This window comes from Zalophus californianus, chromosome 17 (genome assembly GCF_009762305.2).
Source record: "Zalophus californianus isolate mZalCal1 chromosome 17, mZalCal1.pri.v2, whole genome shotgun sequence".
Classification (NCBI taxonomy): Eukaryota; Metazoa; Chordata; class Mammalia; order Carnivora; family Otariidae; genus Zalophus; species Zalophus californianus.
In genome coordinates this window covers 18,360,952-18,388,004 of record NC_045611.1, presented here as the reverse complement: position 1 = coordinate 18,388,004, position 27,053 = coordinate 18,360,952, and the positions used below count along the sequence as shown (strand labels likewise).

Below are 27,053 nucleotides of genomic sequence, written 5' to 3'. Positions count from 1 at the left end.
AATAGTGTACTATAGTGAAAACCAGACAAACCTGAAGTCAGTTTGCACTTAAGAAGATGTGATTTAGGGACGCCTGGGTGGCTCAGTTGGTTAAGCTTCTGCCTTCAGCTCAGGTCATGATCCCAGGGTCCTGGGATTGAGCTCTTTGCTCAGTGGGGAGCCTGCTTCTCCCTCTGCCTGCTGCTCCCCCTGCTTGTGCTCTCTTTCTGACAGAATCTTTAAAAAACATGGGGGAGAAAAAAGATGTGATTAGGGGATCACTTGAGCTGGGAGGGGACAAGACAATAGGCACTTGTTTAGAAGATGCCCAGAAGGTGAGGTTGGGTGGGTGGAAAGGATGGGAACAAACTGTATAGAGTTCTGAGAGTGGACCTAAAGAGTTTGGAGTTGACGGGCGCCTGGCTGGCTTAGTCTGTAGAGCATGCAACTTTTTTTTTTTTAAGATTTTATTTATTTATTTGACAGAGCGAGAGACAGTGAAAGAGAGAACACAAGGCAGGGGGAAGTGGGAGAGGGAGAAGCAGGCTTCCCGCTGAGCAGGGAGCCCGATGTGGGGCTTGATCCCAGGACCCTGGGATCGTGACCTGAGCCGAAGGCAGACACTTAACGACTGAGCCACCCAGGCGCCCCGAGCATGCAACTCTTAATGTCAGGGTCATGAGTTTGAGCCCCACATTGGGCATGGAGATTACTTTAGAAGAAAAGAAAGTTTGGAGTGATTCAGTAAGCCTCAACCACCATGAGTTTTTGCACCTCACTTCAGAAAGAAAGTTTGATCAGGCAGCAGTGTGCTGGACAGACTAGTAAAGAGTAAAGTCTGGGATGCTGTTGTTCCTTTTTGGCTCTTTTTCTCTTTCTTTCCTAGAATTGGTTAGTCACCAGGTTCTGTCCATTGGTTGCTACCTTCATCCTATTGAAATTCAGTTATCAGAGAAGACATTTTAGTGGGGAACATTTATGTAAGGTTTGTGATTAGATTTCTAGGAAACTGGGGCACCTGAGTGGCTCATTCGATTAAGTGTCCGCCTTCAGCTTGGATCATGGTCCCAGGGTCCTGGGATCAAGCCCCTCATTGGGCTCCCTGGTTGGTGGGGAGTCTGCTTCTCCCTCTTCCTCTACCCCCCCCCTTATGCGCACACACGCTCTTTCTTTCTCTCTCTCTCAAATAAAATCTTTAAAAAAAGAATTCTAGAAAACTGAAAGGTTATATATTTGTTTGGCTAACATGTATTCATTACCCTCTGGGGTGGAGGATCCAGAGGAGCACAGTAGCCAGGCTTTGTGTGTGCATTGTTCTGTTGAATCTTTATGACAGCCTGTGAAGTGGCTACCATCACTGTCCGTTTTGTACAAAAGGAAACAGAAGCACAGAAGGGTAACATATCTCACTCCATGTCACACTCCTAGTTAAGTAGAGGAACCAAAATTGGGATGCAGGTTTCTGGCTTGGGGTGGGGGGTGGCATAAGCTTTTAATGACTATTCCATTCTGCTTCTCCTGTCCCTTCCCTCCTTTTTTTAATATGGAATGAGCATTTTCCTCATATTAGGCATTATATTGAAATGTAATTTTTCAGTGTCTGCATAATATTCCACTTTGTGGATATGTCATTTTCCAGGTTTTAACTATTCACCTATGGTGGTATGTCTAAGTTGTTTATAATTAGTCCCTTTGATTAATAATATCCTTATAGTCGGGCTCCTGGCTGGCTCAGTCAGAAGAGCATGCGACTCTTGATCTCTTGGGGTCCTGAGTTTGGACCCCACATTGGGTATAGAGATTACTTAAATAAATAAAATGTAAAATAATGTCCTTATAATCTTGATGTTCATCTCTGATTATTTCTGGACATAAAGTGGAGTTACTGGATCACAATTTGAATATTTTAAAAATTCTTGATTCATATCATCAGTTACCTTGCTGATTTCATGGCAGCATGACCAACATTAGGGACTATCCTTTAAAACAGTTGTAGCAGTTTAATAGAGATAATGTTTGTCATATTATCTTAATTTGCTTTTTTGTGTGATTTAGTGTTAAAGAGGTTCTTTCTCCTTTCTCTCTCTATTTTTTTTAATTCATCTGCCCTTTTTTTTTTGGTCATTTATATCTTTTGTCCAGCTTTTTCTTTCAGTGTTCATCTTTTCCTTAGAAATTTGACAATCATATGATAAGGTTGTTAATCCTTTGTCACATATGTTACAAATACTTTTTTTCTGTTGACCATTTTCTTTTTAATTTTGTTCAGTGTTTTTTTTAATAAGAATTTTTTTTAGGGATTTTATTTATTTGACAGAGAGAGACACAGCGAGAGGGGGAACCCAGGTGGGGAAGAGGGAGAAGCAGGCTTCCCACTGAGCAGGGAGCCCGATGCGGGGCTCGATCCCAGGATCATGACCTGAGCCAAAGGCAGACGCTTAACGGCTGAGCCACCCAGGCGCCCCAAGAATTTTTTTTTAAGGTGGTCAAAACTTCAGTAATTTACTCCATTATTTCTGTGTCTTAGCATAAAACCTCCCTCATTCTGAGATCAGAATGATATTCTGATATTCACCTATATCTTTTTTCAAGGTGGGTTTTTTTTGTTGTGTTGTTTTTATTTTTTTTTAAGATTTTTTATTTATTTGTCAGAGAGAAAGAACACAAGCATGGGGAGCATCATGCACAGGGGTAAGCAGGCTCCCCGCTGAGCAAGGAGTCTGACACGGGACTTGATCCCAGGACTCTGGGATCATGACCTGAGCCGAAGGCAGACGCCTAACCAACTGAGCCACTCAGGTGCCCCATGTTTGGCCTTTATGATCATGGATATAGATAGTAGTGTCCCTGTTTAGTGACACTCCCATTCTTGGGAGAGTTTTGTAATCTTCAAATAGGTCTGCAGATTTTTAGTTGAGGATATTTTTATTTTGATAGGTTTCTTAAGAATGGCATAACTCCCTATGTTTCTGTATTTTGTATGTATTAAATGTATATGTATATACAGTTTTAAGTTTATAGCTCATCGTCTTCCACAAAGAATTTAGAGAAAAGTACAGAAAATATAAATAAGAAATGTTAGGGTACCTGGGTGGCTTAGTTGGTTCTCGATTTTGGCTCAGGGTCATGAGCTCCAATTCTGCATCGGGCTCTGCGCTGGACATTGAGCCTGCTTGGGATTCTGTCTCTCTCTCTCTCTGTCCAGCCCCACTCACTCCCTCTCTCTCTTAAAAAAAAAAAAAAGATAAAAGTCAAAACCCTAGAAAGTACAAATTAGAATAGAAAGCTATTATTACATAGCTTGAGAGGAAAAAAACTGATCAAGGTGTGGCCAACTAAAAAAAGTGGTAGCTCACGATCCTGTTACATAGGTCTCAACAATGAAAGAAAAAATTCCTTAGTTGAAGAAAAGCTTTTTCAAGCACGTAACTCGAAAATTTCTCCCATGTATCCTTTAGTGTAAGCCAAGGGCATAATGCCAAAACAGAACTTGGTGAAAGCAGTTCTTCAGGGGATAAGACCATGTGACACAAATATACCCAGCTTTTTTTCTGATGGTCTGGCATAATTCTGGGATAAAGCCTAGACTAGAACGCTGAATTCCACAGAGAGGTCAAGTCAGATCAGGACAGAAAAAGTCTCCTTTGGATTTACCAGTTAAGGGCCATTGCACGCCTTAAGAGAGATTCAGTAGAGAATTTGGGAAACAGAAACCAGACTGGTAAACCAAAGCATGGAAGAGAAATAAAGGAGTGGAGACAGTGTGAGGTTGACCATGAAAGGAATACAGAAATGGCAGATGCTAAATTGTTGAATGCGTTAAAGGAAGTTTTAAGATGTGAAAGATTTGAGCAACAAAGCTGGCAAAGAAGAGACTGAGGCAAGAGGGAGAGGGCTGATCCAGTAGGCTCCCGAGGATGCGGGCCAGGCTGGTGGCTAGGAACAAGGCCAGACCACAAGGGTCCCTGTTACAGGCTAGACCTTTGCATCCTCCCACTCGACCAGTAGGCAGCAAGGGCAGGTAAGTGCTTAGGTGCCAATTTTCCTCTCTGCTGGCCCCGACATTTACAATTGCTAGGATCACCCTGCCACAGTCTGAGGGAACCTTCTCTTTTCCCATCCTAGAAGTTGATCGAATGATTTTTCAAAAAAATGTTCCTGGGGCGCCTGGCTGGCTCAGTTGGTAAAGCATGCACCTCTTATTCTTGGAGTCATGATCAAGTACCATGTTGGGGGTAGAGCTTGCTTGCTTGCTTAATAAATACATACATACATACATACTAAAATTACTGTTTTGTTTTTTTTAAGGTTTTCTTTATTTGAGAGTGAGAGCCCTAGCAGGGGTGAGGGAGAGGGAGGAGCAGGGGAAGAGGGAGAAGCAGACTCCACACTGAGCAGGGAGCCCTATTGGGGTTCCATCCCAGGCCCATGAGATCATGACCCGAGCCAAAAGCAGACACTTAACCAACTGAGTCACCCAGGCACCCCCCAAAATTACTGTTTAAAAATAAGTAAATTGGGGGGAGCACCTGGGTGTCTCAGTTGTTGGATGTCTGCCTTCGGCTTGGGTCGTGATCCCAGGGTCCTGGGATCGAGCCCCGTGTCGGGCTCCCTGCTCAGCGGGAAGCGTGCTTCTCCCTCTCCCATTCCCCCCTGCTTGTGTTCCCTCTCTCACCATCTCTCTCTCTCTCTCTGTCAAATAAATAAAATCTTGGGGCGCCTGGGTGGCTCAGTTGTTAAGTGTCTGCCTTCGGCTCGGGTCATGATCTCAGGGTCCTGGGATCGAGCCCCACATCGGGCTCCCTGCTCGGCAGGAAGCCTGCTTCTCCCTCTCCCACCCCCCCGCTTTTGTTCCCTCTCTCGCTGTGTCTCTGTCAAATAAATAAAATTTTTAATAAATAAAGAAATTAGGGGTGCCTGGGTGGCTCAGTGGTTAAGCGTCTGCCTTCAGCTCAGGTCCTGATCCCAGAGTCCTGGGATCTAGTCCCACATTGGGCTTCTTGCTCAGCAGGGAGCCTGCTTCTCCCTCTGCCTGCAGCTCCCTCCCCCTGCTTGTGCATGTGTGTGTGCTCTCTGACAAATAAATAAATAATATCTTAAAAAATAAATATACTAATTAAACAAATATTTCTAAGCTTCACTTTGTCACCAGGATGACAGAATACAGAAAGGATCTGTTTTTCAGAGGACTAACCTACTTTCTAAGCACCTTTGTTCAGTGATGGATTAGGGACTGCAGTCCAGGTTTCTTTATTCCTTCTCCAGTGCCATTGAGTTGAAGGTGATAGCCACACATCCACATGGAGAGATCTCCTATAGACAGTGAAACTAGGGAATTGCAGATGTGGATTTGAAAGATCTCTGTGGAGACAGCTGAAGTAAAAAGGCTAGCAAATGGGGTGGCTACAGAGAAAGGAACAGAGCCTTGATGTGTTTGGAGGGGTAAGTGGAGTAGTTCTCAGAGACGAAGAGACCTAGGAAAGACAGAGGGAGATAAGAGGCTCATGAAGGAGGAATACAAGTTTCATACTGTCAACTGCCAGAGAAACTGAGATTGGGGATGACGGGAAGGGCTTTGGGTTAGCTGCTGTGGTTCTTGGTACGTGGTGCTTATGGACCAAGCAGAGGGACCACAGAAGGCTAAAGAGGGAATGGAGTCCTTTTTATAAGGATATGTTATGAAGATAGGTGAGCAAAGCCGTATACAAGTGTGTTCAAACTAAATGTATGATGTCATCTCATCCCCCTATATCCATAAGGGGGAAAAACACTGAAAAAAAATAAAAGGGCTAGGTGATTATCTCCAGGTATAGGGATTGTGAATAACTTTTTTTCCTTAAGATTTTATTTTTTAAATAATCTCTACACCCAACATGGGGTTTGAACCCACAACCCCAAGATCAAGAGTCCCATGCCTCACTGACTGAGCCAGCCAGGAACCCCTTGAATAACTTAAAAAATATGTATTTTATGTGCTTCACGTTTCAGATTTCTCTAACTAACCTACTTTGATAATCTAAAAAAAAAAAATTGTGTTCTGAAAGTAAGTGTAAATCCCTTTTTTGTAGCGTTGGTCCATAAAAATGTTTGAAAAATCTAGAAAGCATAGCTGACTGGAGCAAGGGGAGGGGGAGTGTAAGTGTGTTCTTTTTTTTTTTAATTCAGTTTAATATATAGTGTATTATTAGTTTCAGAGGTAATTTAGTGATTCATCACTTGCCTATAACACCCAGTGCTCATTACATCAAGTGCCCTTCTCTGTGCCCATCACCCAGTTACTCCATCCCCCCACCCACCTCCCCTCCAGCTACCCTTAGTTTGTTTCCTATAGTTAAGAGTCTCTTTGTGTGTTCTGTGTGTGTTGTGTGGCTAAGAGAAACAGTGGAGGCAGAGCTGAGTCTGTAGAGGAAGAGAAGAAATGGCTCATAACTGCTAAAGTTGTATGGTATGCTGTAAAGGTACAGGCTAGCAGAGCACAGTCCTTAGGGAGTAGGAAGAGAGACCTGGTCCAGTCTATAGGTTAGTTATTGATTCAGAGGAGAGACTCCCTTCTAAGGGAGAATGTTAGGTAAAGGGATCCACTGCTTGAGGGGATGCTTTTGAGTTTTCTAAGCAGTGTAAGGGAGAGGTGGGTGCCTTTCTACTTTGTAGTTGATTTTTCTCTGTAAAAGCAGCGAAGCTCCTGCTTTAAGACCCTGAGTAGAGGCTGATGTTCAGGAACTCTATGCCATGTGTTTTTTCACAGTGAGAGAATACCTTCAGCTCAGCTCCCTGGCAACACAATTGGTTTCAATTTGTACTCCTTGTACCATTTCTTTTTCTACTTGGTTTATAATTACAGTGATTTCTTTTAGGTTAGACTTGGTTATTTACAAGCAAGTATTTACAAATTATTTATATTTAAAAGTTCTCAAATTCAAGGCAGAGATGGATTTTTTTTTTGTTCTTCAAATTGTTGTATGCCTCCCAACCCAGCAGAGCTCAGAAATTAAATGTTTTTCCTCCACCAGTTTTACATTTGAGGATATCTAAATAGCTTGGGATTATGTAGTGATTCTCTGGCAGGGTCAGCATTAGCATTTATGTCTTATGAATTTTTTGTTCTTTGTGCTTTGGTTTTTTTCCCAAGAATGTCACCAAGGTAGGTGGGCTTTTTCTCTGTTCCCTAACTCCAACATTTGAAATTACCCATCTTTGTTGGGGTACTAATTTTGGGACCTTCCTGGCCTGAAAACGCTTTTAAAAAATCTGTGAAGAGCAATGGTATAAAGTAGTACTTCTCAGACGTTAGTGTAGGAGACCACTTGGAGATCTATTAAATTGCAAATTCTGATTCTGTGGGTTAAGAGGAGAGCCTGAAGAGACACCTAGCTGGCTCATTTGGAAGAGTGTGTGACTCGATCTCAGGGTTGTCAGTTTGAGCCCCATGTTGCGTGTAGAGATTACTTAAATAAATAAAAAACTTAAAAAAAAATAGAATTGCTTAAGAAAAAAGAATAGGGCCTGAAGTTCTGTGCTTCTAACAAGTTCCAGGGTTATGCCATTGCTGCTGGTCCTTGGACCATGCTTCGAGTGACGAAGATATAAAGCAGTGCTGTCCAACACTCCAGCCACATGGGACTGTTGAGAATTTAGTGTGACTAGTTCACACTGGTTATGTAGAGTTCTCCAAACCTACCTACTTTTACCTTAAACATTGTACCTGTTCTGTCCCTTAAGTTAGATAGTAACCCCTTAGGGGCGCCTGGCTGGCTCAGGCAGAAGAGCATGCGACTCTTGATCTTGGGGTTGTGAGTTTGAGCCCCACCTTGGGTATAGAGATTACTTAAATAAACTTTTAAAATAAAATAGATAGTAATTCATTGAATGCAGGACCAGGTCTCACCCGTCCGTCTGTAGTCTTTTTCCTGCCTTTGTAGGTGGTTCTGAGTGCCAACATGTGTACAGTGTTAAGGTGTCCAGACAGAGAATTGGAGACATGTGTCTCTCATAGAAGTAGCAAAATATTTGTGTAAGACTAGGGCAAGGACACAAAACACTTTAATTTTGAATTAATCTTGTATATACTTAAGTTAAATTATTCTGTGAATTAGATGATTGTTCAGACCCATTTTACTGTTAGGTGTCTAGGTACTTTTGGTACTCACAAGATTTAAGAGCCAGAAACTATGAATTGGCTCTTTTTTCTTTTCCAGTTTTTTTAATATGTTCAGTTAGCAGTTGAGTATCTACCAACCTGGGCATAGTGCTGAGGAGCAGAAATGACTTGTTATACATGGTCCCTGTCCTCAAGGAATTCATGATCTCACAGAGGAGAGATGCATGAATGTCAAGTTGATGGTATAACACAGGAGGTAGTGTTGTGTGGTAGCCACAATCAGGACCATTGGAGTCTGGATCCAAGGTCTGATTCTGGCTCGAAAAAAACAGGGTGAGAAAACACTGACAGGGTATTTTCTAAGGTAGAATTTAGCTAAAAATAGCAAGGCCCTCTGCCAGTGTTTTTATTAATAGATACAGGAAATGTAAAGGATTTAAACTAGTTTTGTTAATAATTCTTTAATATCAAATATCCAGAACTGGGAAAAAAAATCCAGAGTTGAATCTAATTGCTCATGTCCTATTTTTTTAAATCGTTTGTTGGTTTGAATCAGGATCCAAAAAGATCCATATGTTGTGATTGCTGTATTTCTTTATTTTTTTTTTAAGATTTTATTTATTTATATGACACACACACAGAGCACAAGCAGGGGGAGTGGCAGGGAGAGGGAGAAGCAGGCTTCCCGCTGAAAGGAGCCTGATACGGGCTTGATCCCAGGACCCTGGGATCATGACCTGAGCCGAAGGCAGACGCTTAACCAACTGAGCCACTCAGGTGCCCCTGCTGTATTCCTTTAAAGATTTATTTATTTGAGAGAGGGAGCACGTGTGCACATTTGCGAGCCAGGGGAGGGGCAGAAGGACACAGAGTCTCAAGCAGACTCCCCACTGAGTGCAGAGCCCTACACCCCGGCTTGATCCCAGGACCCTGAGATCACGACCTGAGTTGAAATCAAGAGCTCAACTGACTGAGCCACCCAGGTGCCCCAGTACTGTATTTCTTACATCTCTTTTGTCAATCAGGGTTTCTCAGCCTCAGCACTATTGACGTTTGCAGACCAATAAATCTTTGTTGTGGAGGACTGAAACTGTGCATAGCAGGATATTTAGTGACATCTTTGGCCTCTACCCACTAGATGCTAGTAGCACACCCACCTTGGTAGTGACAACCAGAAATGTCACAGGCCTTGCCAAATGCCCCCTGGAGGCAAAGTCACCAGGTTGAGAACCATTGATACGTACATTCTCCCTCTATTCTTTCCATTTTTTGTCTTGGTGATTTATCTGCAGAAGAAACTGGGTAGTTAATCCTGCAGAGTTGCCGTACTGATTTCATCCTGGTAGTGTAATTTAACGTACTCTCACACCAGGGCACCTGGGTGGCTCAGTTGGTTAAGCATCTGACTTTGGCTCAGGTCATGATCTCGGGGTGGAATCAAGCCCTTCATCAGGCTCTTTGCTCAGCAGGGAGTCTGCTTCTTCCTCTCCCTTCCCCCTGCTCATATGCACATGCTCTTTCTCTCAAATAAATAATCTTTTAAAAAGAAACATATTCTGTCACCAATTTCCTGTTAATTAGTGGTTGGCTCTAGAGACTTGATGAGTTTCAGATTTTTTGTTTTGTTTAATAAGACTGCTTCATAGGTGGTAGTTTGTTCTTCCATCAGGAGGTACATAATATCTGTTGTGTCTTTTTGAATATTAACAACCATTTATTTCCTAATTCATTTTTCAAGGGTCATTTTCTTTTAAAATGTATGTATTTTCATTTAGACAAGCTTTATTTTAAATAACCGTCTGTGGAATGAATGAATGGATGAATAACAATCTGTGTTCTTCCTTAATAAAGGAAGGGGAAATGGAAGGTGAGGCGGTTGAAGCCATTGTGGAAGAGTCTGAAACTTTCATTAAAGGAAAGGAAAGAAAGACTTACCAGAGACGCCGGGAAGGGGGCCAGGAAGAGGACACTTGTCACCTGCCCCAGAACCAGACTGATGGGGGTGAGGTGGTCCAGGACGTCAATAGCAGTGTACAGATGGTAATGATGGAACAGCTGGATCCCACCCTTCTTCAGATGAAGACTGAAGTAATGGAGGGTACAGTCGCTCCAGAAGCAGAGGCTGCTGTGGACGATACCCAGATCATAACCTTGCAGGTTGTAAATATGGAGGAACAGCCCATAAACATAGGAGAGCTTCAGCTTGTCCAAGTACCCGTTCCCGTGACTGTACCTGTTGCCACCACTTCGGTAGAAGAACTTCAGGGGGCTTACGAGAATGAAGTGTCTAAAGAGGGCCTTGCAGAAAGCGAACCCATGATATGTCATACCTTACCTTTGCCTGAAGGGTTTCAAGTGGTGAAAGTAGGGGCCAATGGAGAGGTGGAGACGCTAGAGCAAGGGGAACTTCCGCCTCAAGAAGATCCTAGTTGGCAAAAAGACCCAGATTATCAGCCGCCAGCCAAAAAAACAAAGAAAACCAAAAAGAGCAAACTGCGTTACACAGAGGAGGGCAAAGATGTGGATGTGTCTGTCTACGATTTTGAGGAAGAGCAGCAGGAGGGTCTGCTATCGGAGGTTAATGCAGAGAAAGTGGTTGGTAACATGAAGCCTCCAAAACCAACAAAAATTAAAAAGAAAGGTAAAATGAGTTTATCCATTATATTCTCATAAAATCATTTTGGGATAAAGCAAATAACACAGGGTATATGCAAATTATTTTATAGTAAATGGGTTTTTTGTTTTGTTTTGTTTTTAAGATCGTGAGCTGGGTACCAGTCCTTTTTAGCCAGTCTAAAAGTTTTTCCAAATTCAGTATTTTTTAAGTCCTGAAGACAAAGAAGTAAATCTATTAGTGGCATGAAATAATAACGATTTAATATGACTTAGATTGGATTTAGTTAAAAAAGGCTAATGAAATTTATTTGTAGAAATTTAACATTAGGATTAAACTTAACAGTTTGAAACCTTGCAAGAAGTAAGTGTTTTGTTTTTCATATAGGTGTAAAGAAGACATTCCAGTGTGAGCTGTGCAGTTATACATGTCCACGGCGTTCAAATTTGGATCGTCACATGAAAAGTCACACTGATGAGAGACCACACAAGTGCCATCTCTGTGGCAGGGCATTCAGAACAGTCACCCTCCTGAGGAATCACCTTAACACACACACAGGTGCTGGATATGAATGTTGGGGGCTACAGCATAGCAAAGGTTAAAACTTGGGTTTTAAGTATCATCCAAGGTGGTTCTGGTGGGAAGTTAAAGAAGAGTGATTTTTGTTCTTTCTTATGTTGTAATCCTGATTTATTATAAGCAGATGAATTTGTAGGCAAATGTAAAGAAAATCTAGTGGAAAATAATCCAAACTGTTTAGGTATGGTGATCCAGAAAAAAATTATGGAGGTTAACCTGTAATATTTCCTAAAGGACATCACCATCCGCGTTGCCAAGGTTTTAACATCAGTGACAAAAAATGACGCCCGAAATTCCCGGGCAACAATTGCCAGGCACTATAAGGATGAACATTAGAAATAGCAATGCAATTCTTTGTAAAAGCCATGGTTTCTGGTTGTTTCACTTCAACAAAGGTAAGTAATTCATAATCTCAGAATGGAAAGTTTAAGGCGTTACTCTAGCAATTCAGACACTTATTCATTTGTGCTCCATACATTAATACTCTTTTTTAAGATTTTATTTATTTATTTGACAGCGCACAAACAGGGGAAGCAGCAGGCAGAGAGGGGGAGAAGCAGACTCCCTGCTGAGCATGGAGCCCAATGTGGGGCTCGATCCCAGGACCCTAGGATCATGACCTGAGCCAAAGGCATACGCTTAACCGACTGAGCCACCCAGGCACCCCCATACTTAATATTCTATGTTCGTGTCATGTTGGCTGTGATCAGGTCTCAGGAGTCACTAAAGTGGAGGGACTGTGCAGGAGCTCTCTTTAGGTTCTCTTCTGGGCTCTTTGCTCTTTCAATATTGGCATTTGGCTCTAAGTGCTGATAGAAACTTCTCTCACACGGTTCTTCATGCAGAGTAGCTTTCCTCTATCCAGATTCTCCACTAAACACAGCTCTTGTTTTTGATTTGATGTGCTGGTAGTCTACTGAGCATGAGCAAGTTGAGTTTGGCCTGTAAGCAATATGTTGTGGATTAGTATATTCTTTGCTAATATGATCTGGTCACTTTTCATTATTTCCCTGCTTTCTACTCAAGACACTTAATAGTATATTTTATTTGGTAGTTTTGAAGACACTGTGAAAGGGCATATGACTAGGTAAAAGCATTTGGCCACATAATAGGACTTCCTAAAATGGGAGTGGTTGATGTGGGCACTGTATGTCATGGTCTAGTCCTCAGCTTTGAAAATAAGAGTGTGGTCTGTCTAGTCACTCAGAGCTAATTTGGCAGGACTGATTCATACTAATCAAACCCTCAAGGGTCAGATGGAATCAGAGTTTATGGTGAGGAATACACCTTTTCCTTTTCTGGATGCAGTTGTATTGCATTCTAGGGGATACCCTTGCCTATATCAAGAAGATGTAGCAATTGAATGATGACTTGGTAAGCATGGATCTGAGTAGAGGGACATACGCAATCATGTGGTACAACCCAGTGGAAATCTCTGTTGTACAGCAATGTCTGCTTCTTTCCTAATTGCCATGCTTATGTCTACCAGTAGCAGGCCTCTTTCTGTCCCCTAGATAGTACTAGGTAAACATGAGAAATTCTTGGTTTTCAGTTCAGTTTATTCTAACAGAAATGGATCCTGCTTTCTTTCTTGTTAATTGTTGTTTCACTTATCGATCTGTGCTGCCAGAATCTTTTTCATAGACAAGAACTCTGTCCATCACTCCTACATCTTCAGTGATAATAAAGCAAACTGAGCAAATGAACATTCCTTGAAATTTCTTAGTTACTATCATACTTCAATCACACTTCCCTCTTGAGGATTCTGTCCATCTCAGAATCATTTCTGCAGATGGCTAGTCCCATTCATTACATTGTGACTCTTTCTAATTCCGTTCTCAGAGGTAACCTTCCTTTGATTTTGGTGTTTGGGATTACTTTGTTGTCATCCGTTACCTGCAGTGCGCAATTACAGATGGTCCCTAGTTTTTCAGTAATGATCTATGAAAACAGCACTGTGTTCTGCTGTCAGCTTATTTCCTTGTCATCATTACCTGGGCATACTTCCAGTGCTATATTTAGAATATAAAGTGACTAGAGAAGATCCAGTAATATAATCAGTCAGTTATGTTATAGGGCTACTATGTGAGGACATACTAAAAACAGTAAGATTCCTTCAGTAAAAGGGAAAAAGAAAGTGGAGTATATTAGTTTGTAAAAATGTTTAAATATTTCATGAATTCACATTGAGATCACAGAATATTAGATACGGATGTTTGAAAGTGATCCGTTTAGGGGTGCCTGGCTGGCTCAGTCAGTAGAGGATGCGACTCTTGATCTCGAGGTTGTAAGTTAAAGCCCCACATTGAGTGTAGAGATTTTTTTTTTTTTTTAAAGGTGATCTTTTGGGGAATCTGGGTGGCTCAGTTGATTAAGTGTCCAACTCTTGATTTCGGCTGAGGTCATGATCTCAGAGGCATGGGATCTCAGAGGCAAGTTGAGCTCTGCTCTCAGCAGGGGAGTCTGATTGTCCTTCTCCCCCTGCTCTTCCCCTGCTTGCACACTCCTCCCCCTCCATTCCCCCAAATAAATAAGTAAAATCTTTTTTGAAAAAAGGGTCATCTGTTTAAATCACATAAAAGGCAGTACTACTTTGTAAATTCTTTGATAAATTTCTGGAATTATCAAAATAAATTTATATAGAAAACAAGCTATTACATTTGGTTTTTGGTTTTTGGGGGTTTTTTTGTTTTGTTTTTTGTTTAGAAAAAAGTATCCGAATATGGACAGCCCAATGTCCCTATATGTACAGTCATAATACAGTAAGATTTGATATGCAGAAGAATCTTGGGTCAAATAACTTTTTTTTAATGTTTTTAATATTTAGTTCTTTATTTATCTGAAATTTATTTTCACGTATGCTGAACTATTTTTATTTCCCAGTCTCCTTTATCTTCTGTTACACTCCTAATGCAATCTATTTCTGAATATCTTTGGGTCAAATAACTATTAATTCTGTGACCTCTGCTTGACAAAACGTTGAGGTTTAAGAGATGTTTTTTTGTTTTTGTTTTTTAAGATTTATTTATTTAGGGGTACCTGGGTGGCTCAGTCGTTAAGCGTCTACCTTCGGCTCAGGTCATGATCCCAGGGTCCTGGGATCGAGCCCCTCATTGGGCTCCCTGCTCTGCGGGAAGCCTGCTTCTCCCTCTCCCACTCCCCCTGCTTGTGTTCCCTCTCTCACTGTGTCTCTCTCTGTCAAATAAATAAAATCTTAAAAAAAAAAACTATTTATTTGAGAGAAAGTGTGCACACATCAGCAGGGGGTGGGGTAGGAGCAGAGGGAGAAAATCTCAAGTAGACTTTCCACAAGCATGGAGCCTGATGTTGGGCTCCATCTCATGATCCTGAGATCATGACTAGAACTGAAATCAAGAGTCAGATGCTCAACCTGCCAAGCCACCCAGGTGCCCCAAGGTGTTCTATATTTTTTTAATCAGGAGTTGAAATAGGGGTGCCTGGGTGGCTCAGTGGCATCTGTCTTGGGCTCAGGTCATGATCCCAGGGTCCTGGGATCGGGCACCCCCCCACCCCAGGCTCCCTGCTCAGCAGGGGAATCTGCTTCTTCCTCTGCCCCTCCCCCTGCTCATGCACATGCTCTCTATCTCAAATAAGTAAAATCTTTTAAAAAATAAAAAAGTTGAAACACTTTTGATCCATAGTGATCAGAATTCATAAACTAGGGGTAAAAAGGATTTTGTATTTTGGCTGGCTGATGAACTCGTAAGTGTAGGTAGTGTGCTCCATGAGGTGCAAGTCTTTTTGATATCACCACAAGGGTCTCTGGCCAATTGAGTAGAGTTTAATAGTAATTCTTGCTACGAGTATTTTAAAAGGGGGGGGGGCGATTTTTGTATTCAAAAGCAGCACTCAAATGGGTAATTAAGAGAAATTAAATGGGTGGCACATGTTCTCCAATATTCTGGGGTTAATGTTAGAAAGTCCGCCGGGCCCCCCTATTGCTTTGGAGTTATTCTCAGGCTAGTGCAAGGTTGTTGAGATGACCAGGGTTCAACCTCATGCTGCAGTTCTCGTCAAATGTTGAACTGTCATTAACTGTGCCCTTGATCTTGTCTTCCTGTTATAACCTCCTTTCTCTAGGTACTCGTCCTCACAAGTGCCCAGACTGTGACATGGCCTTTGTGACTAGTGGAGAATTGGTGCGGCATCGTCGTTATAAACACACCCATGAGAAGCCATTTAAGTGTTCCATGTGCGATTACGCCAGTGTAGAAGTGAGTGTTGAGCAACTTGTTGGTTCCTCTCCTAAGACCATGATTCCAGTATAAGAACTACCCAAACTGACTTAAGATGAGATAGAAAATCTTATGAGATTATTGACACTCCCACTCCCCTTCCCTGCCACCAAAAATACTAAAACTGTAATGAATGTGAAAGACTTACCCATTTTTAAAAAAGCACTAGTACAACATGTTATTATAGGTAGGTTCTACGAAACATCAAAGAAACAAGTAACTGTACCTGGAGCATTTAAAAATGGAAAATTTGGGGGCATCTGGATGGCTCAGTCGGTCAGGTGTCCAACCCTTGATCTCAGCTCAGGTTCTCAATCTCATGGTTGTGAGTTCAGGCCTGGCATTGGAGCCTACTTTAAAAAAAAAAAAAAAAAAGGAAACTGTTATCTCCTTTACTATTTGAGGCTACACTGTTATCAAAACTGGGTAAGAATGCGACCAAAAAGAAAAGTGTATCTTATTCTCACAGAAAACTAAGCTAAATCAAATTATTTACCAAATTGAATAATATATTTTAAAAATAAATGATCACTAAAGAGAATATATCTAAAATACAAGGGGAGTTGAACATTAGGAAATTACTGGTGTGTGCTACATTGAGAAGTTTAAGAAAAACCATATGATCATTTCTGTAGGTTACTGAAAAGCTATAAAATTCAATATTCATTACTGTTTAAAGTCCTAGCAAGTTAAGAGTAGAAGAAAATAGCTTTACTATAAGGAGTGTATACCAGAAACCCGTAGTCAATCCATCCCAGTTAACTGAAGCATTGGGAGTATCCCAATAAAATTTGGAACAAGACAGGTGCCTTGATCTCGGGGTCGTGAGCCCCACACTGGGTGTAGAGATTACTTAAAAATAAGTAAATAAGGGGCGCCTGGGTGGCTCAGTTGTTAAGCATCTGCCTTCACCTCGGGTCATGATCCTGGGGTCCTGGGATCGAGCCCCCGCATCAGGCTCCCTGCTCAGCAGGAAGCCTGCTTCTCCCTCTCCCTCTCCCACTCCCCTTACTTGTGTTCCCTCTCTCACTGTGTCTCTCTCTGTCAAATAAATAAAATCTTTTAAAAAAATAAGTAAATAATAAAAATTTGGAACAAGACATCTGTTCTTACCATTACTGTTTCAACATTGTGATTGTATTGGAAATCCCAGCTAAATAAGAAATTAATTATAAGCGGTAAAACTTATTTATTGCAGATATACTTGCTTACACCAAAAAAATCCAAGAGTATCAGCTGAAAAAAACAGAGAAGTAAGAGTCCATTTGGGTGGCCAGATATAAGACAAATACACAGAAGCCAGTAACTTACTTTATACGATAGATAGCAGGAAATAGGTTCACATTCTAATAGCAATAAAATTATTTAGGGTTAAACTGAACAACAAAAAAACATCTGATACCTATGTATCTGGAAGGAAATTGATCTATAGATAAGCGTGGATTACTTCAACTGTTATGGAAATTTCAAATCTATACAAAAGCAGAAAACATATATAGAAATAGACAAAATAGGATAATACACCCCCATGAATCTATCACCCAGCTTAAGTAGTTATTAATAACCCATCTTGAGTCATCTCTGCCCTATCCATTTATTTATTCTCTTTGGATTATAAGGATTTGAGAAACAAAAATTACAAATAAGGAGGAAGAAATAGTGTATTTTAGACTTTTTCTGTATTCTGAACTTCAGTGCCCAAAAGCTAAGGTTTTGTGCCTGACCCACAGCATTCACATTACAGTCATTGTGCTTTCATGTTTCAGGTCAGCAAATTAAAACGTCACATTCGCTCTCATACTGGGGAGCGTCCGTTCCAGTGCAGCTTGTGCAGTTATGCCAGCAGGGACACATACAAGCTGAAAAGGCACATGAGAACTCATTCAGGTAGGACATCTTCCCTCCTTGTTGTATTAATGAGCTGCTTTTCAGTGGATCCCATGGGACCCTGTAAACCACCTCACACCCCTGTTGCTTACCAGAATGGGAGCTGGCATAAAAGTAATGGAATTGACAAATGCCTCTCTGGCATATCTTCTGAATTCATTGTTCTGAGAATACATTGGAGAATGGAAAGTTTCACTATTAGAAGTCTGGGTAGATTACCTAACCCACTCATTCAGTTTCCCCCATACTGTGTTTCCTAAAAAAGAAAAATTTGTAGGGGCACCTGGCTGGCTCAGTCGGTTGAGTGTGTGACTCTTGATTTCGGGGTCTTGAGTTCGAGCCGCATGTTGGATATAAAGATAACTTAAAAAGAGAAAGAACTTGGAGGTCTTCCTGTTGTCCATCTCCTGTCCCCCAAAGGCAGGCCTTGTAGGAATTGCTCACTCACTTGCTCTCGGGAGTGAGTCTGTGGTGGAGCTGACAGCCAACAGTTTAGGACTTGAGTGCCATCTCTTAAGAGTGGGTGTGAGCCATACAGCAGGCCTTAGGTTTGGGCTCGCTGGGTAACACCTGAGGATTCTCTGTAGCTTAGCTTTTTTGCTACCTGACTGCAGCTGAATTACCACCTGAATTACTCTCCAGTTAAATGATGGTGCTCATTTCATCTAATTTGTTCATTCTGCATTTCCTTTTAAGGGGAAAAACCTTATGAATGTTATATTTGTCATGCTCGGTTTACCCAAAGTGGTACCATGAAGATGCACATTTTACAGAAGCACACAGAAAATGTGGCCAAATTTCACTGTCCCCACTGTGACACTGTCATAGCCCGAAAAAGTGATTTGGGTAAGTAAATTAGCTAGGGGCAAATGAAAAAATATTTTTGAGGATGTGTGAAAGTAGGAGGATGGATCATAAATAACTTCCTTTTCTAAATTACATAAGTTTTGTATAGGTGAATGGCCTACCACTTAATAACAGCCATCACTTAGCATCTGTTTTTATCTTCTTTCTCTCATTGCAGTCAAGCCACAAGATTCTTTCCTGAATATAGCTCATTTATAAATTAACAGGAGCTGTAATGAGAGGAAATAGTAAACCTTTAATTAGTAGTCCTCACTGGTAATGTTCAAATCTCCAAATAGGGAAGTGACATAGTATGATTCAAACTAAGGACTGTCCATTTCATTTTTTCTCAGAGTATAAGTACTTTCTCTAAATAATTAGACTGTTTTATTGGTTGGATGATAACTATATTTCTGTGCATAATTAAACTACAGCTTATACAGAGGCAGAATTTATCAGTAGAAATTATAGTTGGGCCCATAAAGGTATGGTCACCTGGATGTGTCTCCCTTTGTTTTTCCTATTTAAAAGAGATAAAAATACTGCCCCCGTCTGATCTCTATCCAAAATGTATTGCTCCTTGAATATTATTGTTTTTTTCCTTTGAGTATTATTCTTAAAAACAATTTTATATTTGGGTAAATTGTTGTACTTTACAAAACATTTTTTATTACTTTAACTTTTTAACCCATTTGATATTCATAGCAACCATATGAAGTCACCAAGGCATATGTATTTTAGCTGAGTAAAGTTAGGCAATTTAATTTAGCTGGTATCTTAAAACATTGTTATATTGGGGTGCCTGGATGGCTCAAGTCGGTTAAGCAATTGCCTTTGGCTCAGATCATGATCCCGGGATCCTGGGATCAAGCCCCTCATCGGGCTCCCTGCTCAGTGGGGATCCTGCTTCTCCCTCTCTCTCTGCCTGCCACTCCCTGTTTGTGTGCACTCTCTCTCTCTGTCAAATAAATAAATAAAATCTTAAAAAAAAAGACATTGTTATATTAATATGACCATATTGGACAAAATGCAGGCTAGCATACATTTTTTTAAGTTACAAGTGTATGTGTTTATTTTAATATCTAATACACATTTTAAGATGAAATCATGAGTTTGAAGCAGAGAGCTTTGGGCTCCACATAAGATCTGTGGGTTACTTGTTCATCCTAACATGTTAAGAGAACTTTGTTAGAAAGATTTAAGAGAAACTATCCTCTGATAAATGAATTTTACTGTTCTTAAGAGTACAGAAACCTAAAATCTAAATTAATACCTCATGATAGTGTGTGTGAGCTGTTAGGCCACTGTTTGGATTATTTAAATTTTTAAAATTATTCACTTTTATGATGCAGGTATATATTTTGGATGTTCTATACCTGTATGATACCCTTTAGGCCCTACCTAATAAGGACCTTAATTGTTTAGGAGCTGTCAGATAATAGTTATCTCCCAAAACCAATCCCAAAGAAGTTCTCTCTTTAAAGCAGGCCTGATTTCACACTAATATGTTATAATTAAAATTTATCACTTTGTGACACAGGAAAGCATGGGCTTTGGAGACTTGACCTACTGGAGTCAAGATTCACCTCCAGACATTCCTCTAAGCCTCTTTTTGTTTTTTTTTTTCCCCAACTGATTTTTAGGAAAAATAACTACCTTACACAGTTGTTATGAGTATTTATTAAGAACACATGAAAGAAAGTCTTTCACTGTTAGGTCTCTATCACAGGACCAGAAGGGGAAGTTGAGGCCTTTTAAAAATTATTTGGGGGCGCCTGGTGGTTCAGTTATTAAGTGTCTGCCTTCGGCTCAGGTCATGATCCCAGGGTCCTGGGATCGAGCCCCGCATTAGGCTTCCTGCTCCGCAGGGAGCCTGCTTCTCTCCCTCCCGTTCCCCCTGCTTGTGTTCCCTCTCTCACTGTTTCTCTCTCTGTCGAATAAATCTTTAAAGAAAATTGTTTGAAATAATACATGTATGTATGAAAGGCTTTCATATAATGAACATGTGTAGAGAATAAAAAAGAAAAGCCTTCCCTCATTTCTGCTCCCCAGAATTGGCCTTCTTTAATATGACTTTGAATGAAGCAGATTGGTAGCACCATAAATTCATGATCCCAAATGCAGCTGAGCTTTCATTGTTTCTGGGCAGTCCAGCCTTTTGTCCTTGTCAGGTATGCTCCTATTTTCCTCAGTGAGTTCAATCATTCATTCATTCCACAAATGTTTAGGTGCCTGCTATGAGGAAGGCACCATGAAACGAGTCAGAGTTGGGTGAATCATTTGCACTTTCTTTAAAACTCTGATCTTTCCTCCCCTTTTCCCTCCACCTCCATGGTCTCCGTAAGTGACCTCTTTTCCTACTTCCTAAGTAAGTAAAGGCAACAGATTGAAACTCCCAAATTTCTGTTACCAAACCTACAAATCTCTGCATTCATCTTTTCTTTGCCCATTTGCTACAAGAGAGTTGGCATCACTCTTCTTATTTGTGGCCTGTCCCTTTCCTTTTGCCTCAATCCTGCTGTCTTGTCTTCTCTGCAGCTCTTATACCCTCACGTACTGCCTCCTTACCTTCATCTTCACACTTTCTTTCCCCTCAACTCTTAAACATGCTTACATTTTTCCTATCTTAAAAAAGTCTTCCCTGTCTAGATTTGACTTTTTTTTTTAAGTTTCTAATTTTTCCTGTTAAAACATAATTTGGAAACTTGGAAATTTTTGTACATGGAAACTTCCATTCCTAGTTTTTCATTTATTTTTTGTATTAAGAACACTTAAAAAAAGATCTAACTTCTTAGCAAGTTTTTAATATGTAATACAATATTATAAACTATGGGAATGGGACACCTGGGTGGCTCAGTCGGTTAAGTGTCTGCCTTCAGCTCAGGTTGTGATCCCAGGGTCCTGGGATCGAGTCCTGCATCAGTCTCCTTGCTCAGCTGGGAGCCTCCTCCTCCCTCTGCCTGCTACTCTCCCTGCTTGTGCTCTCTCTCAAATAAAATCTTTTAAAAAAATAAACTGGGAATTAGGGGCACCTGACTGGCTCAGTCCATAGAGCATGCGATGCTTGATCTCAGGGTTGTGAGTTCAAGCTCCACATTGGGTGTAGGGATTACTTAAAAATAAAATTTTAAAAAATAAACTATGGGAATTATGCTGTACAGTAGGTCTCTAGGACTTACTCATCTTTGGCTCATTTTTTATTATTATTTTTTATGTTACTTGGGTGTTTGACTCTCATCTCCTTCCCTGCCAATACTCACAAAGAGTTCTATCCCTCACAGTCTTCCTTCCTCAGTTTCTGATTGCCCTCCCATCTTAGCTTACACCCCATTCTGTAAAGTGACTCTTGCTAAGATCACTAAACACCACATTGCTTAATGTGGGGAACATTCCATTTACCATCTTTCTTGATCTCTTAAGAATATTCTTCATAGTGGACTGTGCCATCCTCCTTAAAACACTTCCTTCCCTTGGTTTCCATGGCACGATAGCCTGTTGGCTTTCTTCTCTATTCTTTCTCATCCCTCTCGTTTTAACCCTTTTTCTTTCCACTGGCCTTATCTGTTAGCTTTCTTAAAGTGTGACCCATACTCTTTTTCTTTTTGCCTTAGTGATTTCTTGAACTCCCGTGAGCTAATTAAAATCCCGACAACTCCAGTTCTTACTCTAAATCTTTCCTTTGAGCTAGGCTTATCTAGCCTTTGCCATCCCTAGTTTGATATCATTGGCATTTAATCAAATTTAACAGGTTCAAAACTGAAGGTCTAAAACCCCCCTGCCCCCTTTCCCCAAAACAAAGGGCTTTAGCCCTTTTCCACTGTTCCTTGTCTCAGCAAATGGCCCCAGCCGCCTACCCGGTTTTCAAAGCCAGGAACCTGGAGGTCATCTATTGACACCCACCTTCTTTCTTGTTCTGTATTCAGTGAATAAATCCTGTTGATGCTACTTTCTGGGTCTCTCAGTTCTCCCTGCTCCTTCCAAGCCACCATCTTCTCTCACCTGTCCTGTTTCCATATCTTAGCTAGTCTTTCCACTTCTCTTGTCTTTTTGCCTTTTAATTCACTTTCAGGATAGCAGCCAGAGTAAATATTTTAAGAAGCAGAGAAGAACGTATTATTAACTTAATGAAATGCTTATTTGTTGTTTTCACAAGTTAGACGGATTTGTGTTTTGCTTTCAGGTGTCCACTTGCGAAAGCAGCATTCCTACATTGAGCAAGGCAAGAAATGTCGATACTGCGATGCTGTGTTTCATGAGCGCTATGCCCTCATCCAGCATCAGAAGTCACACAAGAACGAGAAGCGCTTTAAGTGTGACCAGTGTGATTACGCTTGCAGACAGGTAGAGACCTTCATAGTTAGAAAGCAGTTGATTCCCCATCAGTGTCAGGTTTTATCAGAGGGTTTTTAGATTCCTTATATAGTAACTGTTTTTAAGGATGGTATTTTCAAACTGACTTATGAGGAATATCACCAAAGGTCGGTCTCCTCGATGTTATCACCTCAGTCTCCAGCTGATGTTTTTATTCAGTCATAGCTTACCTCCCCCTCAGGCAAACTCCTGGCTGCTTTATCAAAACTGGGAGAATTAAGTCCAGGACCTGAGATAAGAAAAGAATATGGTCCTGGGGCTTAGGGGTGATCTAGACAGGCAGCCTAGCCAGAGGGAGCATATCCGTACTGGGATTTAAGGAAGCAGTTTTGCAGCTCCGTAAAGATAACTTTATCCTCTGGACAAGCAGTTTTGAGCCTAGACCCTTCCGGAGAGAAAGGCCTGTCAACCACATGTGTGCAGATGGTGGCTGGGGTAGCAGCCCTGTGACGGGCTCTGAGGCCTCTTCCCCCACCTGCTGTCTTTCAGGAGAGGCACATGATCATGCACAAGCGCACCCACACTGGGGAGAAGCCTTATGCCTGCAGCCACTGCGACAAGACCTTCCGCCAGAAACAGCTCCTCGACATGCACTTCAAACGCTATCATGACCCCAACTTTGTCCCTGCGGCCTTTGTCTGTTCTAAGTGTGGGAAAACCTTTACACGCCGGGTGAGAGTCAGAACTTTACTTTCCTTATCACGGTTCTTAATATCATGTTCTTGGTCTTCCAGTGCAAAGCAGGGCAGTTTTTTCCACTGAGGTTATAAGCACAGAGATGCCTTATCATTTGGAAAGGGCCACTCCTCCCCACCTCAAGCTTTTCTGTACATGTGTGAACCCTCCTGCTGAAGCGGGGGACTCAGTATCTGAAATAGGTCTTTCTTGGATCTTCCTTTGGGGCCATGTTAGGTCTGCACAGGACAGGGGGCTGGTCTAATCCTCCTGTGTTCCTCTTGCCTGCAGGCTGCTGAGAGTACCCAGCCCCTCCTCTTCTGAGGGACTCTCTTCCCTCCCTCCCTCCCTCCCTCCCTCCCTCCCTTTCTCCCTCTCTCCCTCTCTCCCTCTCTCCCTCTCTCCCTTTCTCTCTCTTTCTCTCTCTCTCTCCCTCCCTCTCCCCCCTCCTTCCTTCTCTCTCCCTCTTCCAGATGGAGACCATTTCCCTTGAATGAGGAGAGCATGTTCAGGATGTGCTTATTAGCACATACTAGAACATTCAGACTAGATAATGAATACCCGAAATTTTTATTTTATTAAAACTAAAGCAAGTGAACTTCTAATTTTTGATACCAGTTTTTTTAGTAACGTGAATGAAGATTTTGTTTCTTCCGTTAGAATACCATGGCAAGACATGCTGACAATTGTGCTGGTCCAGATGGCGTAGAAGGGGAAAATGGAGGGGAAACAAAGAAGAGTAAACGTGGCAGAAAAAGAAAGATGCGTTCCAAAAAAGAAGACTCCTCTGACAGTGGTGAGTAACTTATTTCTTGATTTTGTTACACGTGGTAGATTTTGGTGCCCAGTTGCCAGTACTTTGATGTATGGATGTATTGGGATTGAGAGGCCAATCATTCTTACTTCCTTTATAGCCTCTAGTCTCCCTAATGTATGTTATGTATTTACAGCAGCAGCTAGTTTGTTTCTGGGAAAAGATCGTGTTTTTTGTTTATTTGTGTGTTTTTTTCTCCTGGTATTCCATTGCTTGATAATACATTACATGTTACATGTTCACTTAAAGCCAAAGCAGAATTAGTATGTTGACTCAGTTTCCTCAGATTAGTGATATTCTAAGGCCAGCAGAGTTTCTTTTCTATGTTCATAACTTTTACATTTAGGAATCTGGTCTAGATTTGAGCAATGAATCTAATGGACATGAAGAAGTTTTCTTAAGCATCTTGACCAACTTCTGGTTTGACTGCCTCTGTCAGCCTAGCCTTGAGATGTATCCATGAAGGTCAGCCTTTCTCTTCCTACCTTAATCTCTTCGTTTTATAATGTAACGCTTTGCCTATTTTCCTACCATTGATGCTGTTGGGGTTTTTTTTTTTTACTTTAGTCATGAAATCTAGGCAGAAGGTATGCTTTGAGGTGCTAGACTCATGAAGAGGGAGGGAGAACAAGAGCGTCAATAACGGAGAGTCACATTGGATGGTACACACTTGTCTCATGGTTTTAGGCTCTGTAATGTGGGTGCTTGGGCTGCTGGCCAAGTAGTTGAGAAGGCACATCTGTGACTAAAGATTTAAGCTTTTTATGGTAAAAGGTGTATGTAGAGGGGTTTTGTTTTGGGGAATACACTTCCCCAGAAGCACCATCAGACTGGAGAAATTATAGATGGTGCCTTATGTGTTTCTAAGGCTCCTCATTTTGTTTTGCATTGCTTGTTAGTAATAATGGGGAGGGATTAAAATATTTTGAAGATTGAAAATATTTGAAAAATTCAGTCTCTCCATTGATTTTATGTAAAACTTGCTCATGAAAGCACTAGGTTTTTTTATATTTAGATCTGTAACAAGGTCCCTTTTAGTTTTTGTGTATTTTATTTTAATAAAACCTTTTCTGTTTAGAACTTTTACTTTTTTGGGAGAATATTCATCCAGTAAGTGTAAGAGTAGTTTATTTTTTGCTGCCTTTTTTAGAAAATCTAATTTAAGCATTCTCTTCTTCACTGGGTTTTCAGTAAACATGCCTCCTTTAAAATGTCGGTTTACTTAAAAGCACACCATTCTCTCCTGGGGCACCTGGGTAGCTCGGTTGGGCATCTGTCTTTGGCTCAGGTCATGATCTCAGGGTCCTGGGATTGAGCCCTGGCATCAGGCTCCCTGCTCAGCGGGGAGCCTGATTCTCCCTCTCCTCCTGCCTCTCCTTCCTGCTCGCATGCACACTCTCTCTCAAATAAATAAATAATCTTAAAAAAAACAAACAAACATATGTGCCATTCTGTACTGAGAATCTTTGTGGGACCCTTTGACTAAGAAATTAATGAGTGGGGGCACCTGGGTGACTCAGTCAGTTGAGTGTCCAACTCTTGGTTTCAGCTGAGGTCGTGATCTCAGGGTCCTGAGATCAAGCCCCGCATCAGGCTCCATGCTCAGCAGAGAGTCTGCTTGGGATTCTCTCCCTCTCCCTCTGTCCCTCACCCTGCTCGCATGTGGTCTCTTTTGCTTGCTCGCTCTCGCTCTAAAATAAATCTTTAAAAAAAAAAGAAAATCACAGGGGCACCTGGGTGGCGTCTGCCTTCGGCTTGGGTCATGATCCTGGGGTTCTGGGATCGAGCTCTACATCGGGCTCCCTGCTTGGTGGGAGGTGTGGTTCTCCCTCTCCCTCACTTGTGTTCCCTCTCTCGCTGTGTCTCTCTCTGTCAAATAAAAAAAAAAAAAAAAAAAATCACAGGCCCCAAGTGCTACCAGAGATCCACAGATAACCTTGAGCTGGAGGATCTCTGTAGGTGCTTCTAGTTGCAGAGCCTCCTACTGCCACAGATGTTGGCCCTTACTTAGCCTTCTTGCTTATGGTACCACCTTGGTCACTTCTGTGGTTCATCTCCCAGTAAGATAGGCTTCATTCCCTAATTATGCATCACCAGAGCATCTTTCAGCAGAAGACTTTACTGATGGTTGCTAATAGATGCTGCAACTCCTTCTTTTGTCTTATGCATTGCTGGCTTGTAGAGCACGGTTTGGTTCTGGACCTTGTACCTAGTGTCTTTTTATCCCCCCAGAAAGTCTGGGCTTTCCATCCCACTGCTGACCAAGGCCACACAGTCACATTTGTCTTCTCCCAGAAGTTCTGCCTGTTGGCCACTTGCAGAGATTAACCAGCAGAATCTACTGCTGTTTTCAAGGCTTTTTGCCAAAATCTCTCCAAGCCAATAAGCCTTTGACCCTATTAACCTTCTTTGTGTGCTTCCTTCCCCCCAATTCTGACTGAATTGGCATTGGGCCAACTTAGGCAATAGGGGGCTTGAATAAGTTCAACAGGGAAGTATCTCATCTCGTTCTTGACACACTGCCACATACCAGTGTGTTCCCCACATTCTCACTTAGGATTTGACAAACAAGGCATTTTGTCCTGAAGATGAGGCCTTTACTCCTAGATTTCTAAATGTAAATGTCTGTTCCTAAAGAAAGACAGCATAACCTGTACTTCTCAGAGGCAGAGGCAAGCAGGGAGGGTACTTCGCATGCCGTGTGTGGCAAGGGGCTGGGGTAGCAGGAGCCCCGGAACTGCGGCCCAGGGGTGGGCAGCCGGACAGCCCCAGGCAGAGGCTGGAGGTTGAGTTCTGCCTGCTATAATTTAGCCATGCCTTCCAAATCACTTAGCTTCTCACTTTTTCTATAAAATGAGGGTAGCACCTCTTATTAAATGAAGTAATGAAGCCAAAATGGAATAATGGAGAATGTTAAAAACTGTGACACATGGT

The 27,053-nt window shown here is 41.6% G+C and overlaps 1 protein-coding gene across 3 annotated transcripts in view; it reads left to right on the top strand.

The window, feature by feature from the left end:
* CTCF (CCCTC-binding factor) overlaps positions 1 to 27,053 on the top strand; it is a 49,315-nt gene that overhangs the window by 18,009 nt on the left and 4,253 nt on the right. For all 3 annotated transcript variants that reach the window (XM_027620089.2, XM_027620090.2, XM_027620091.2), the window contains 8 exons: positions 9,929 to 10,718; positions 11,079 to 11,249; positions 15,372 to 15,505; positions 17,293 to 17,413; positions 18,110 to 18,259; positions 22,440 to 22,600; positions 23,120 to 23,302; positions 23,966 to 24,101. In XM_027620089.2, the coding sequence (XP_027475890.1) occupies positions 9,938 to 10,718; positions 11,079 to 11,249; positions 15,372 to 15,505; positions 17,293 to 17,413; positions 18,110 to 18,259; positions 22,440 to 22,600; positions 23,120 to 23,302; positions 23,966 to 24,101 (1,837 nt within the window). In that variant the 5' untranslated portion in view covers positions 9,929 to 9,937. The remainder of the gene's footprint in view (positions 1 to 9,928; positions 10,719 to 11,078; positions 11,250 to 15,371; positions 15,506 to 17,292; positions 17,414 to 18,109; positions 18,260 to 22,439; positions 22,601 to 23,119; positions 23,303 to 23,965; positions 24,102 to 27,053) is intronic.